General features: G+C 48.5%; 1 protein-coding gene across 3 annotated transcripts in view; it reads right to left on the bottom strand.

Moving 5' to 3' along the window:
* Positions 1 to 12200, bottom strand: part of plekhg5b (pleckstrin homology domain containing, family G (with RhoGef domain) member 5b) — a 58670-nt gene that overhangs the window by 39191 nt on the left and 7279 nt on the right. For 2 of the 3 annotated variants that reach the window (XM_023835014.2, XM_023835015.2), the window contains exon 2: positions 2214 to 2290. In XM_023835014.2, coding sequence (XP_023690782.2) covers positions 2214 to 2290 — 77 coding nt within the window. Of the gene's footprint in view, positions 1 to 2213; positions 2291 to 8792; positions 9539 to 12200 lie in introns of those variants that run through there. The other variant, XM_023835013.2, reaches the window with a different exon arrangement.

The raw sequence follows: 12200 nt of genomic DNA, 5'->3' as shown, positions 1-12200 counted from the left end.
CCCATCAGTAGTACCGTCTCCACCCCCCCCCCCCCCCCCAGCATCGATGATGAATAGTAGGGGGGTCTTTGACCATGTTAATAGGCCTCTAGCAGACGAGAAGGTCCAACAGCTAAGCACCTCAGCGTCAAAGATTTCGGCTTGTCCCACATCAGCAGAATCAGCGTAGTGCTGGAAGATAATTCCGTCAGGGCAAGGAATGGTAAAACATTTAGTGAACACCACAAATCCACAAATACTTAGACCGACAGGAGGTTTAATACTACTTAACACCCTCAGCAGAAAAACGAGAGAAGGAGCTTTAAAAAAAAAAAAAGCCCCTCAGGTAAATTAATCAACAAACAGAAACTCTCCTGTTCATTCTGCTGGGTCACCTGGTCGTCCTCCCAGTGCCCTGAGCTGGTCCCGCTCAGCTGTTTGTATCAGGAGGAGCACGCGTTGCCATGGAGATCCACACCCAAAGGCGGCACCCAGTCCCGTCCCACGATGAAAACAGAAAGCTCGTCAAACGCAGCGCCAGCGAGCTCAGACTGGTCCCAAAGGCATATCCCACCCGCCGTTTTTTCTTTGATATTTCTCTTCCTCACGCGAATGTGGCAAAGACCTCCTGTCCACATCATACCCGGCACAACGTGTCATTTGTGGCACCGGCAAAAACTGCCCAGGGCTTGTCAGAGGCCATCCGACAACGTCGGAGCCAAAAGCGGCTGGGGATGACGGCCGCCAGCATCACAGGGTGAGTCGTTGAACACATTCACCTCGAAACTGCAAACACATGCTGCTCTGATTTCACCATGGGAGGGAGACTGCTTCCAGCAGCCTACTGCATTCCGGACTCCCTCTGCTGGCAGCTACATGTATGTGCACTCTGTCTCAAACAGTCTCTTTAAAGTACACAACGCAGAGCCATACAAAGCACAGCTTAGGAGCAAAGATGTGTCCTTAGAACCTCACTAGTCACTACCTACACATTTTTCTCCGCTCACAGAAAAGCACTGCTCTGAGATAATGACTGTAGAACACAAAATCTCCAGACACTAAAGCAGAAGCTGGTGTGACCCCGAAAGTTTTAAAGGGCTGAGAAGACGTGCAGCAGGTCAATAAACCGATTGTTGGGTTTGACAGGGACCTCGGAATGGGTCCGGAGGGGGCAAACAGCAACACTACCATTACACAGAACAGTTCACCACCCGCCCCCCCCCCAACCCCAACCAAACACAGCCAATCCAGCCCAGACTGTTGTTTTGGGTTAAAAGTCCCTTCACAGCCTTGAAGGGAACCTGCCTCTCCAAGCGCACGACCCCCGGCGGGACGCGGGCAGTGTCGGCATCAGCTTTGGGGAGGGGCCTTAGATCAGAGAAACAGGAAGTGCAGGACTCCCCCCTCCCCCTTTCCTTCACAAACACCCCACACAGCGCTCTCTGCCGGTTCCTCTCAACGCTGAAATAAACAGTGATACACTCAGGGGCACCTCCAGTGTTTATTTTAGGTGGGGGAGGGACAGACTAGAATAGCTGGAGCCAGGCCTCGTTCGCAGACTCGAACTTCGCTGTTCACAGGGGGGGGGGGGGGTTGTGGCTTTCCAAAAGCAGCTTGCGCCAGGAAGAGGGCTCAGTCTTCGCCGGCTTTTCCTTGAAGATGGATTCAGGGGTGCCGTTAGCTTCCTGGACAGGGAGGGGCTCTGGGAGCGTGCCGTGTGCAAAAGGCCCATCCGGTTGCTTTATGCTCAGCGGTTATTTTATTTAATTTATTTTGGAAACCCGGCACTTAGTGCCCCTCCCCGAAAACACCACCAGTCGGCCGAGTGACTGGACGGTGACTAATGGGGGGGGGGGGGGCTAAAACACAAGGACGCCCCCGTCTGCAATCCCTCCGTTCCCCGTCTCACCCCTTCCTTCGGCCCCCACGGCTCTGGAAGCCAGGAAGGGAACACTTAAGCTTATAGTGGACTGGGGCACCAATAAAATCCCAGACGCGAGGAGCCGCAGACAAGGCCGGCCCGCTGGGGTGACTCCCGGTCCCGGTCTTATCTGGCCGGTCCCCCTTCAGAGTAACTCACCACCTGCCATAAAGCAATAACTCATCTCTCAGACTCCCAGTCGCCATGGCAACCTTCAGAAGACGTCCCAGACACAAGCTCGCGGTCCCACAGCGGCTGCCATGGCTAGTTTTTTGGCCCTAAAACATGGTCTCTTCTGAAATCGGGTCCTTACCTTGGCAGCCCTCCGGCGGTCGGGGCAGTCGGGATGCTGGCAGACCACACACTTGTCTTCCTGGGCGGGCTTTTCATCTGAAACAGAGGGAGGGAGAGTCAGGCACCCCCGCAGCAAGCCTTTGCTGCCTCGCCGTCCCCATCCGACGCACCGCAGCGCGCAGGTGACGGCCGGCTTTGATACTGTGGCATCACGAAAGCCGTCGCTGTATCTCAGAAACCCCAGCTAGAGCAGCTTCAGGGGGCCACGCGCTTCACACGGGCCCTTGAAAACATAAAATTATGAATTTCATTGGGTGGGGGGGCAAGATGACATTTTGTCAGGCGGCCCAGAAATTCCCGCTACGCACCTGGCAGGATGTCACATTTCAAATGTCTAGCCTTTATTTTATTAAGGGGGAAAAAAAACACCAAAGGGGAAAGAAAAACACAATAAGGACAGGATCACGGAAATCTTTTATATATATATATATATATATATATATATAAAACTGGAAACATTACTCATGAGAACTGGTGGTTCTGCCCCAGACATGCCAGAAAATCAAATAAGTTTGTCTCAAAAGCTTCCACAGCCCTGATCGGAGTGTCATTTTACACATTTATTTAAATAAATGTGTGTCTGTGTGTGTGTACAAAAACAAAAGAATGAGGAGGTACCACAGAAAGGTTTCTGAAGACGGAGGAGCTGGGACAAGACAAAATCCGCATTGCAACAACAGAAATGAAACTGAAACTGAAAAACACAGAAGGACTAATCAACCAAGCGGGGTGCGAGGCAGTTTAAAGGCTGAGGAGACTGCGGAGTTAGGGTGGAGGGCAGGGGGGCCCCAAAAAGGTCAGGACTGGAGGCCGGAAGGGTCAAAAAGTGCGAAAGCATGCAGAGACCAAAAGGCACAAGGAAAAAAACAGAAGGACAGGAAAGAACAGGTAAAGAGTGAACATTATTTTTCATTATCCTTAAAAGAGGGATGTGTTATTCAGAATAAAAGATTTAAAACTGGAAATGTATAAAGCATTTCACATGCCTAAAATAAGTAACTCCGTGACAACTGTCAATATCCCTAAAGACTAGTAAGACACACCAGCATGCAGGACATCTGATGTCACATCCATAACACTGATAAAATGCTACGCATTTATTTTGAACATGTAAATTATTATAGCGGCCTATAATCAACCCAGGATGTTAAGATGCGCAAATATGCAGATATGCAACACAAGACTATGTCACATCCATAATGCTGCAATTGCTTTATAACTCCTTCCCTTGCAAAAAAAAACAAAAAAAACAAAAAAAAAACATAAATGTCATATTAATAACCACTCCAGCCACCCCGCCGACATGACCGGTAGCATCAGCGTACCGTGTCGGGGACAGAGCTGCTGTCGGCACTCTGCGTTCGGAGCCCGGAGAGAAAGGTCCAGGCGGCTGCGGGGAGTTTCATTAGCCTGCTGATGGCGAAAGCAGCAGGGTGAGATGGGGCAGCCTGGCTGCCATAATGCACGTTTCCAGACATTACGGGGCTCTTGGACGACAGGGATTTTCCAGAAACACCCAGAGAGGCTTCTGGGAGATCCAGCCCTCCTTTGTTTCCTTCCTGTTCCTTTTTTTTTTTTTTTGGGGGTGGGGGGGGGGCATTTTTCATTCACATAAGGCAGGCTCTGCAAGATGAATGAGCAGCTTATACTGCTAAGAGGAGAAAGGCCATGCTTCCTGTCCTTTTGCATGGCATGCCGAATTTAATCAGCACATGGTAGCTATAAAGAGGGAAAGAGAGCACAGCCACAGGTTTGCAGGGGCCAAGCCAGTGTGACGAATGAGGAGCGTGAAGCCTCAAAACAGCACACAGACACACCCTTTCCACCCAGGGCAACCCCTGACCTGCCCAGGAAGGTACGCCGCGTGTCGGGGGGGGGGGGGGGCTGAGCTGGGAGAAGGAGCGGCAAAGACATCTGGTGCTGGCAAGTCATAATTGCAGGGCTCCACCCACACTACCCCGAGCGACGGCCACACCCAGCCTACCCCCGTTTCTGCCCCCCACCCCCCCACCCCGACTGGGAACAGGCTGAGAGACCCTCGATCTTCTGCCAGCGAGAAATAAAGAAAGAACGAGCGATGTACTGAAAAGGCTTGCCTCCATTTCAAAGCAGTATGGAGAGATAGGAGTTCCGGAAAAGACACTCTGGGCGTCGCCCTTTGCATAAAGTCAGAGACCTCATCCGCACCACAGAACACTAATGACAGATCCATGAGCGTCCACAAAACCACAAGGGCATGTGTGTTTTATAGTATGATAATGAACATTCAAATGCAAACAATTGCATTTTAGTCATTTTATATATTTGCAAAATGCGACATGATACCATTTGAAGGCTGACCCAGCTACCCTGTATACATATATACACATGCACATACTTCTCATTCATCAGCAAAAAACTGAACTCATTTTATCTGCATCCTGAGTATTAACTTGCAAAAATAGTACTTTATCCATAAACCAAACTGCAGCACTGCAAGGCTCTGGGCTCGCTGTCACCTGACACTGGGTAGGCATCATGGGAGACGGATGATTAAAACATGCAAATCACAAGTTTAAAGTCAAGACTTTATTCAGGATGCCTTAAAGATCGCACTTGGTATTGAAAGGCTGCTTTGTGCCAAGATGGCCTTGAATTACCTTTGAATCTGTCTGGGAGTTAACAGCCAGCAGGCTAATTCGCAGTGCTCCTGTGTGTGTGTTGTGATGCGAGCAGTAATGACACAGTCGCTGTATGTTGGGTAAGCCCTACAGCCTGACTCAGCATTCTGTGTAAACCCCCCCCCCCCCCATCAAACACACACATTAAACATGGGCAGGAATTCCTGGACTCAGCACTGCCGATTAAGCCAAACACACACCCCAAAAAAAAAACTAAAAAAAAAACAGCAGCACAGAACCCAGGACAATAGGTCCATGAACCATCCAGAACGGCATGCTGGGAACACGTCTATACAGCTGGTGGTGGGGGGGTGGTGGGGGGGGGGCGTGGAAGATATTCGGAAACCTCTTTACAGCTGAAACACCGCAACACAGCTCCTGCTCGACCTCATACGGAGAAGCGAATGCTTCACGTCCGGATCTTTGCATAAAATATTTTCACATAAAATACAGACAGGGTGTAAATAAATGTCCGTACAGCACCGAAAAGCTGGCGTCCGGCCAAATGCTTTGTCCGTCATCTGAAGCCCTGGTGATTATTGCACATGCAAGATATAATATCGATATGATATCGTCCAGCCCTAGACAGCACTAAGTAGGATGACTCTCGATCTATGTTTAATACCAACATGCCGCGTGACGTACTACCTGTAAGAGCGGACTATGTGGCTTTGGTGGGGGGGGGGGGGGCGGGGGACTCAGGCACATGCAGCAGTGTTCTGGGGGGTCTGAACACCTGTCCTGGCTGTATTGTGAGCAGCAATCTTGTGACAAAAGCGGCAGGAAGGGTAGGATTGCACCGCAGATTTATTTATGCCGTCCAAGTCTTCTGAACATGCAGGCAGGAAACTTAAACAAAGACAGGCGTATGGTGACCTTTCTCAGCAGCCCCCGCTACAGTCAGACGGCGACCTCGGCGAGCCGAGCATTAAACGCTACCAAACCAGACTAGCGAGCTGTCATACACTCGGTTACAGTGTAAACAAAGTCTCCCCCTCTGGTATTGTCGTATTTTCATAGCACTCAAAACCCTATGTGTGGTTTTCCTCAAGACTAAGACCAACAAGGAGCGGCAGCCTACAGAGTGTCTTGTCAGGAAAGTGAAACACACACACGCACAGACACAAACACACACACCCAAAGCTGACACTTTCAAACACCTGAACATGGCTATGACTGTACAAGAATGCATTCCCCACTGATGCTTAAACTTGCAAACATAAGCAGCATATGGAAAACCAGGAACCCATGACAGAAGGTAAAGACTCCATACCTGCCGAGCATAAATGCCCAACTCAAATGGCCACACGCAGGCTCTGTGCATCAACTGATAGGCCTTCGAAGGACAGCCTCCTCAGACAAGGCAGAACATCCTGCATTACCAATCCCTGGGCGGATGCTTGTTAAACTACAGCTCTCAAAACAAAAGGATTAAAAATTATTAAAAGTGAACAAATTATATATATACACGCACACTAGGCGGACAAAACAATGAAAACACAGAGGCAAGTGTTTGCACCACAGTGTTCTCTGGGTAATATTCCTTCACTGCTGATCCCTCACCATGTAACAGCTGGTAATAGACAGGGTAGGCTGAAGGCCTCCTTTGTCTTGCTCCAAACGGAAACCCGTCTGGATATAACAAAACAAAAAAAAAAGGCGAATGATGACTCAGACCTTAACCTCGTTTCCTTTGTTCAGAAGCTCGTGTTTTGTACTCCCTGCACTGAATTATGCGTCCTTGCACCTTGGATATGCGCGATTTACACATAGCAACCCTGCCACGAATACCGATTTTTTTTTTTTGAGACTAGGTCACAGAGGTGCTGGTTCAATCCTGCGGTAATTTTCCAGCCCATGATTTTGTGGTATTTTGGCTACTATTTTGTTAAGTTTACGTCGATCCCCAGTGAACTTCAACCTGTAACCACTGCTCCTCTTCGCCAGTATAATGCCCCTCTGTGACTGTCAATGTTTGAGGCTCTTCCCCTTGATAGATAAAATGATTTTGCAGTTTTTGTGACTGATGCACCTGCAATTCATGGAGCGACTATTTCACTATTTGATCTGAAAACTCACATATCAAACTGTTGATTGTTAAACATACTGCTAATTGACTTTAAACCTAATGAATCATCTAACTTAAATTAGTAATGGCGATTTAGTTCATTCAAAGGCCTTTACCATGTGTGTTTCCATTGCGTTATCCATATCCTATATTATACATATATTTCAGTAGCAGAAGACATTACAGAGAATAATCTGCTGTGGGAACCATTAGATCTAATGGGCTTTAGGTCCCCTGCATTCCTCCTCATGCCATGGAATCAGGGTCCATGGCAGTACCATGGTGCCCAAGGAGAAGGTCAAGCCACAAGGTAATGAGCACTGATTGGATTAAACGCATCCCAGCTCACAGAAATCAAGTATTATAGGTGTCCTTCCTTAACGGTACACGACTCGGAGCATGTGCCTTCGTGCTGGCTTCAAACAGGCTGAGGGGGTGCGAGGATTTTAATTCCTTTCAGCTACACATTCCATCGAGGGACGAACCTTTCGCGTTTACAGCTGCTAGCGTTGAACCGAATCCCGTTACTTGCTGCTACAAGCAATTCAATGCATGCCTCTTGCCAAGGTGAGCCATTACTTGGAAAAGTGTTGGGTGTTTTCACAAGAAGGTAGTCAGGAGGTGGAAGGGAAGTCATTGGTCGAGGGCACAATGGATCACAAGCCATGTCTACCTTCGTGCAAGTCAATGCACGGCAAGTTCTTGAGGTTGTTGCTCATAGTTTTAGGATGCTCTTTACGATGGGGGCTTTCAAGCTCCAAATGTCCACTAGGGTTTCTGAAGATCCATGAGGAGATTATCTGCAGAGGTGGTCACCTGAACCTTCCATGAACGGTGCAGAAACCCGTTTGTTTGCAGTCCTACCAAACGGCCCCTGCAGGCCACAGTGCCTCTTCAACAGCGACAATGACCAATCAATTAAAAGATGAAATTTCGAGTAGCTCCATAGCCCCCACCCTATACCCAAAATCGTTCCCTGCAGCGCACACCCCCACGCTATCTTTTTTCCACTTCACAGCAAAACAACTGTTCTATCAGAGGCACGACTTCATGTGACTCAGGCCTGATTAACACTCACTAACCTGGCAGGTAGCAAACTGGTTAACCTTCCTTTGAATGGAGGCATTGTCATTTTTAATTGAACAGACTCTGCAAAACAAACAAATTTAATTCTTATAAGAGCCTTAGACATACACAGGACTCATGACTACTTGCACAAAAATCTATGTAAAGTATTAAATACCACAGGGAGGGAAAAATACCCCCCAATCCACTACAATAACTCTAAACCTCACAAGTCCCATCTCATATTTCTGTTTAATGAACAAAATACCTAATTTCCTTTTCTGTTTTGAGAAACTGTGTCATGATTTCACTTTTGTAAAAGTATTTTAAAAAGTCGTGAATTAGCCTTGCCTATGCTAATTTTAACTAGAATATATTTAAGGCATGAGCAAATTAGGTGCTAATAATATTAAATAATAACACTGAGAGTGAACAAATAATCATAGAATTTTCATTTTTGCAAGAAGGTCTTGGGTGGTACTATAATACATCAAGAACTATATTATTTGTTCTTCGTATACCATCAGATGCCAATTTTAAAATGTTAAGGGCCTGGAAGTATGGCTGAAAGATCACACGATCCAGCCTGAGGAGACACCCGGCTGTTGTACCCTTGAGCAGACTGCTAAACCCGAACTTCAGGTACCCAGCCTAGTTTTAAAACCGAGTTATCAGAGCTGTTCTGTTAAGTCTGCTGTAAACAGCGCCATGAAGAGTCACACCTCTCCCCACTCTGAGACCTTACCGGACAGGTCCTGGACAGCATCCAGGGGAGTGGCCCAGGAGTATCTCTCAGCGCCCAGTGCCGACAAAGGCGGCAGAGCTTCCAGCTCGTAGGCTCCCCGCTTCTTCCAGTAGAGGAACATCCTGCCGTCTCTATGCTCTTCAGGCACTTCACCCTCTCTCACTTCACAAACCCTCACTTGCTGCAGACTCCGCACCTACACGCGCCTCCACCTTAGACCAAAATGCAACATCCTCTGACCAACGCATTGCACCTCCACTTGTCAACCAACAAACAAACATGGACCACCTTACTGAAATTGCACTACAAATTCAGCTTGATGAGTCCTGCTGCAAACTCAAAAATCTTCATCTCAGACTTCCGTTCATTTCACCCTCAGTTCCCTCCGGCATCTTCTTGACTGATTGCTTATGCTTGTCCCTCCAGATGTCTACAACCTTTGTGTCAAAACGTAGGAAGTGGTTGAACAAGTAAACACCGCAAAGCCTCGACTAGATTTTACCCAAGACTCCACTTGTACCAGCTCCCAACCAGCAACCAACTTCTCCTAACAAAGCCTAAGGATCCCTGGGTAATCCTTCTCTGCATCCTGCCCTCCTTGGAGAGAGGGGAAGTGCCTCACCCACACCAGCACAGTACCTATATGGATCCAAGATTTACAGCTAGACCATTAGCCCACCAAGGAAGGCACATAAAGTTTAGGAAGTTCATCTTTGTGGTAAGCAGCTCAGTGTCATAGCTCATGTGAAATCTCTGGGTGGAAGGTGCTGGACTTTTTTTCCTCTTTTTTTTGGGGGGGGGGGGGGGGGGGGGTGTTGCTCGACCCACGCCATCAGACAAGCGATGCATTCATGGGGAGGAGAAATGCATGCTGGGAAGGCTGGCTTCGGCCAATGGCGTCAGAACAGGGTGATACAAAGCTGCCTTTTAAACTACCACCTACAGTGGAAGCAACATTTCTATAAGTTTTGCAAAAATTATAGAAGCCTGGCATATTTCTGCATGAATTACTGCCTCTTCCTTCACAGACGGGGAAGAATTCACTCCTCTCTATGGATGCACTGTCTGGTGGCCATCACTGGCTGCTGTTGTTATACCAATCGGGTGACTGTACACGTATAGCAGGGATGCACAATGGGCATGGATTTCTCTAGCAGAGGGAACGGCTGTTTTGGTTGGGGCTACGGCTGCACGTGGGGGTGTTGGGGGTGGCCCAGGAACAAGTAATCATTTCCACTTCCCTTGTAAAAACAGAGAAGGGGTTAAAACCACAGAGAAGAGGGCGAGTGAGATTACCCAGGACCCAGCTGGCAAGAAGCGTTGTCAGAACGTCGCCGAAACATTGCCCCGACGTTGCCACGGAGCAGGAACTTTCAGAGGAAGGGTTTGCAGGGAGAGCTGAGCTCGAACTGGAGGGGGGGGGGGGGGGGGGGCAGAGCGGCGAAGTTGCAGAGCAGCCCAGATGTCTAATTTTGGGAGACCAAATTAGAGGGTAGGATGGGAGCCGCTTTGCCGTCCAGAGTGAGGGCTTTGTAGACATGTGGGAATGATCTGACACACATCTGAGCGCAGGGCTTCCATTTAATGACGAGTCTGCTGATACAGCCCGAGAACTCAGCTTACAGTTCGGGGGGGGGGAGACTTCAGAAGACCAGTCCGCAGCGAAATGGAGACAGGCGGCGAACACGGGAGTTCCACCAACTCCCCAATCAATACAGCCGTCTGTCTACAACTGCCCCGATGTCTGACCTGGGTAAAGATTCTGTAGTTGCATGTGTGAACGTGTGTGAACGTGTGTGAACGTGTGTGTGTGTGTGTGTGTGTGTGTATCTGAGTGTGTGTGCTTCATTTCTGCCATCTTACCCCCTTCATTCCTTTTCTCTGCTAGCCACCCCCCCCCAAGCTATGAAAAACAGTAATGAAATGCACCAACATCCATCCTGTCATCTGAAGAGCAGACTCAAAATCCTGGGAATGCGAGATGGGAGAGACACGCATGTACGCGTGTACGCATGCTCACTGCCGCCACAATATAAAATACGTATATATTTATATATATGTATGTATGAGACGAAACTGACAGCACAGATTGTTGTTAACACTTCATGCATCTGGTCTGACAGCCGGCCAACCCTCGCATTGCCACAGGATATAACATTTGTTTGGGTTTTCCTTATTTCTACAACATATGGTCGTTTGAAGGGACTTAAACCCGCAAACAGCGCTGGCTCACAGCTGAGAGTCATGAGAAAGATGTTTTGCGTACAGGGGCTTGGAGCTGTCCCTCAGGATTCGGGACAAATAAGTTTAGGACGAAACCTGCAACAGGCATTTCGTTTTCAGGCCCGTCTCAGATTACACGGTAACGCCAAGCACCTGGTACGACTTACGTTTACAGTACAAGCTGCAGAAACGGTGTAGACAGACAAGGAGTATCGGAGCTCACAAAGCATCCAAGGCCTCTGGGGAAATTACCAAGAGGAGCAAAACAAGATTTTTTTAAAAATTCTGCATGACCAACACGCCACGGATTTTAGCATCGGGGCACGTGACCAAGCTGAAAGGTTTTCTACCGCAGTGGCACCGATACAGAAACTATCACCTAACTAAAATCCTTTCAGATAAACCTCACGGGGTCTAGATCCTTGGGACCATAAAAGTTAATTTAAAGCAGGAAAGGGGGCCCTGCTCAAGTGGCGGGAGGGACAAAAATAAAAATACAGCAACAGTTCGTGTGGAGAAATTAACGTCGTGCTATGGAGGAGATCTCCGAGCAGACTCGGGGACACACGCCAAGCCTCCGGGCCTCTCGAACAAACACGGCCTCTCCCTGCCTTTGTAAAATCGACGACACATTGGTGAGCATGTGCCACAGTCTCTGCTGGCATGGGCGTTGGGCACGGGGCACGACGCTGGCTTGGCACCGACGAGCCTCCCGGAGGGCTATCGCCACAGGCCACGCGCCAATGTGCTTTGCCACATGCCCGGCAGTCCCACTCAGGCACCCCGGGGCCAAAAAGCCACCGTTTTACAAACTTGAGCCCAGGAAGTCTCTTTCTGCCTAATGCTGAGTGAGGGGAAGGCGTTTATAAAAAGCCATCACTATGCATAGCCAGTATTCCGGGTTTCTTTATGTTAAATAAAAAAAAAAAATAAACAGTTGCTTGGTTAAAACACGAGGAAATTAGTCGCCCACGCCATGTCCATCCTCAAACCCAGCAATTATCTTGGAATAATGGCCACACCTGCATTGAAGGAATGGGTAAACTCTACAACTGTTCAGGGGAACCCCAGAATCCCGCTCAACTTATAGCCAAACAAGAACACTGAATATCCGCTACAGGTATGTTGGTAATCAGGGAGGGAGCAAAAATGTGGGGGTCCTCAAAGACTGGGTCGAGAAAAACA

Source organism: Paramormyrops kingsleyae, chromosome 6, assembly GCF_048594095.1.
Source record: "Paramormyrops kingsleyae isolate MSU_618 chromosome 6, PKINGS_0.4, whole genome shotgun sequence".
Lineage (NCBI taxonomy): Eukaryota > Metazoa > Chordata > Actinopteri > Osteoglossiformes > Mormyridae > Paramormyrops > Paramormyrops kingsleyae.
The sequence above is the reverse complement of the archived record's forward strand: the minus strand, read 5'-3'. Positions and strand labels throughout refer to the sequence as shown.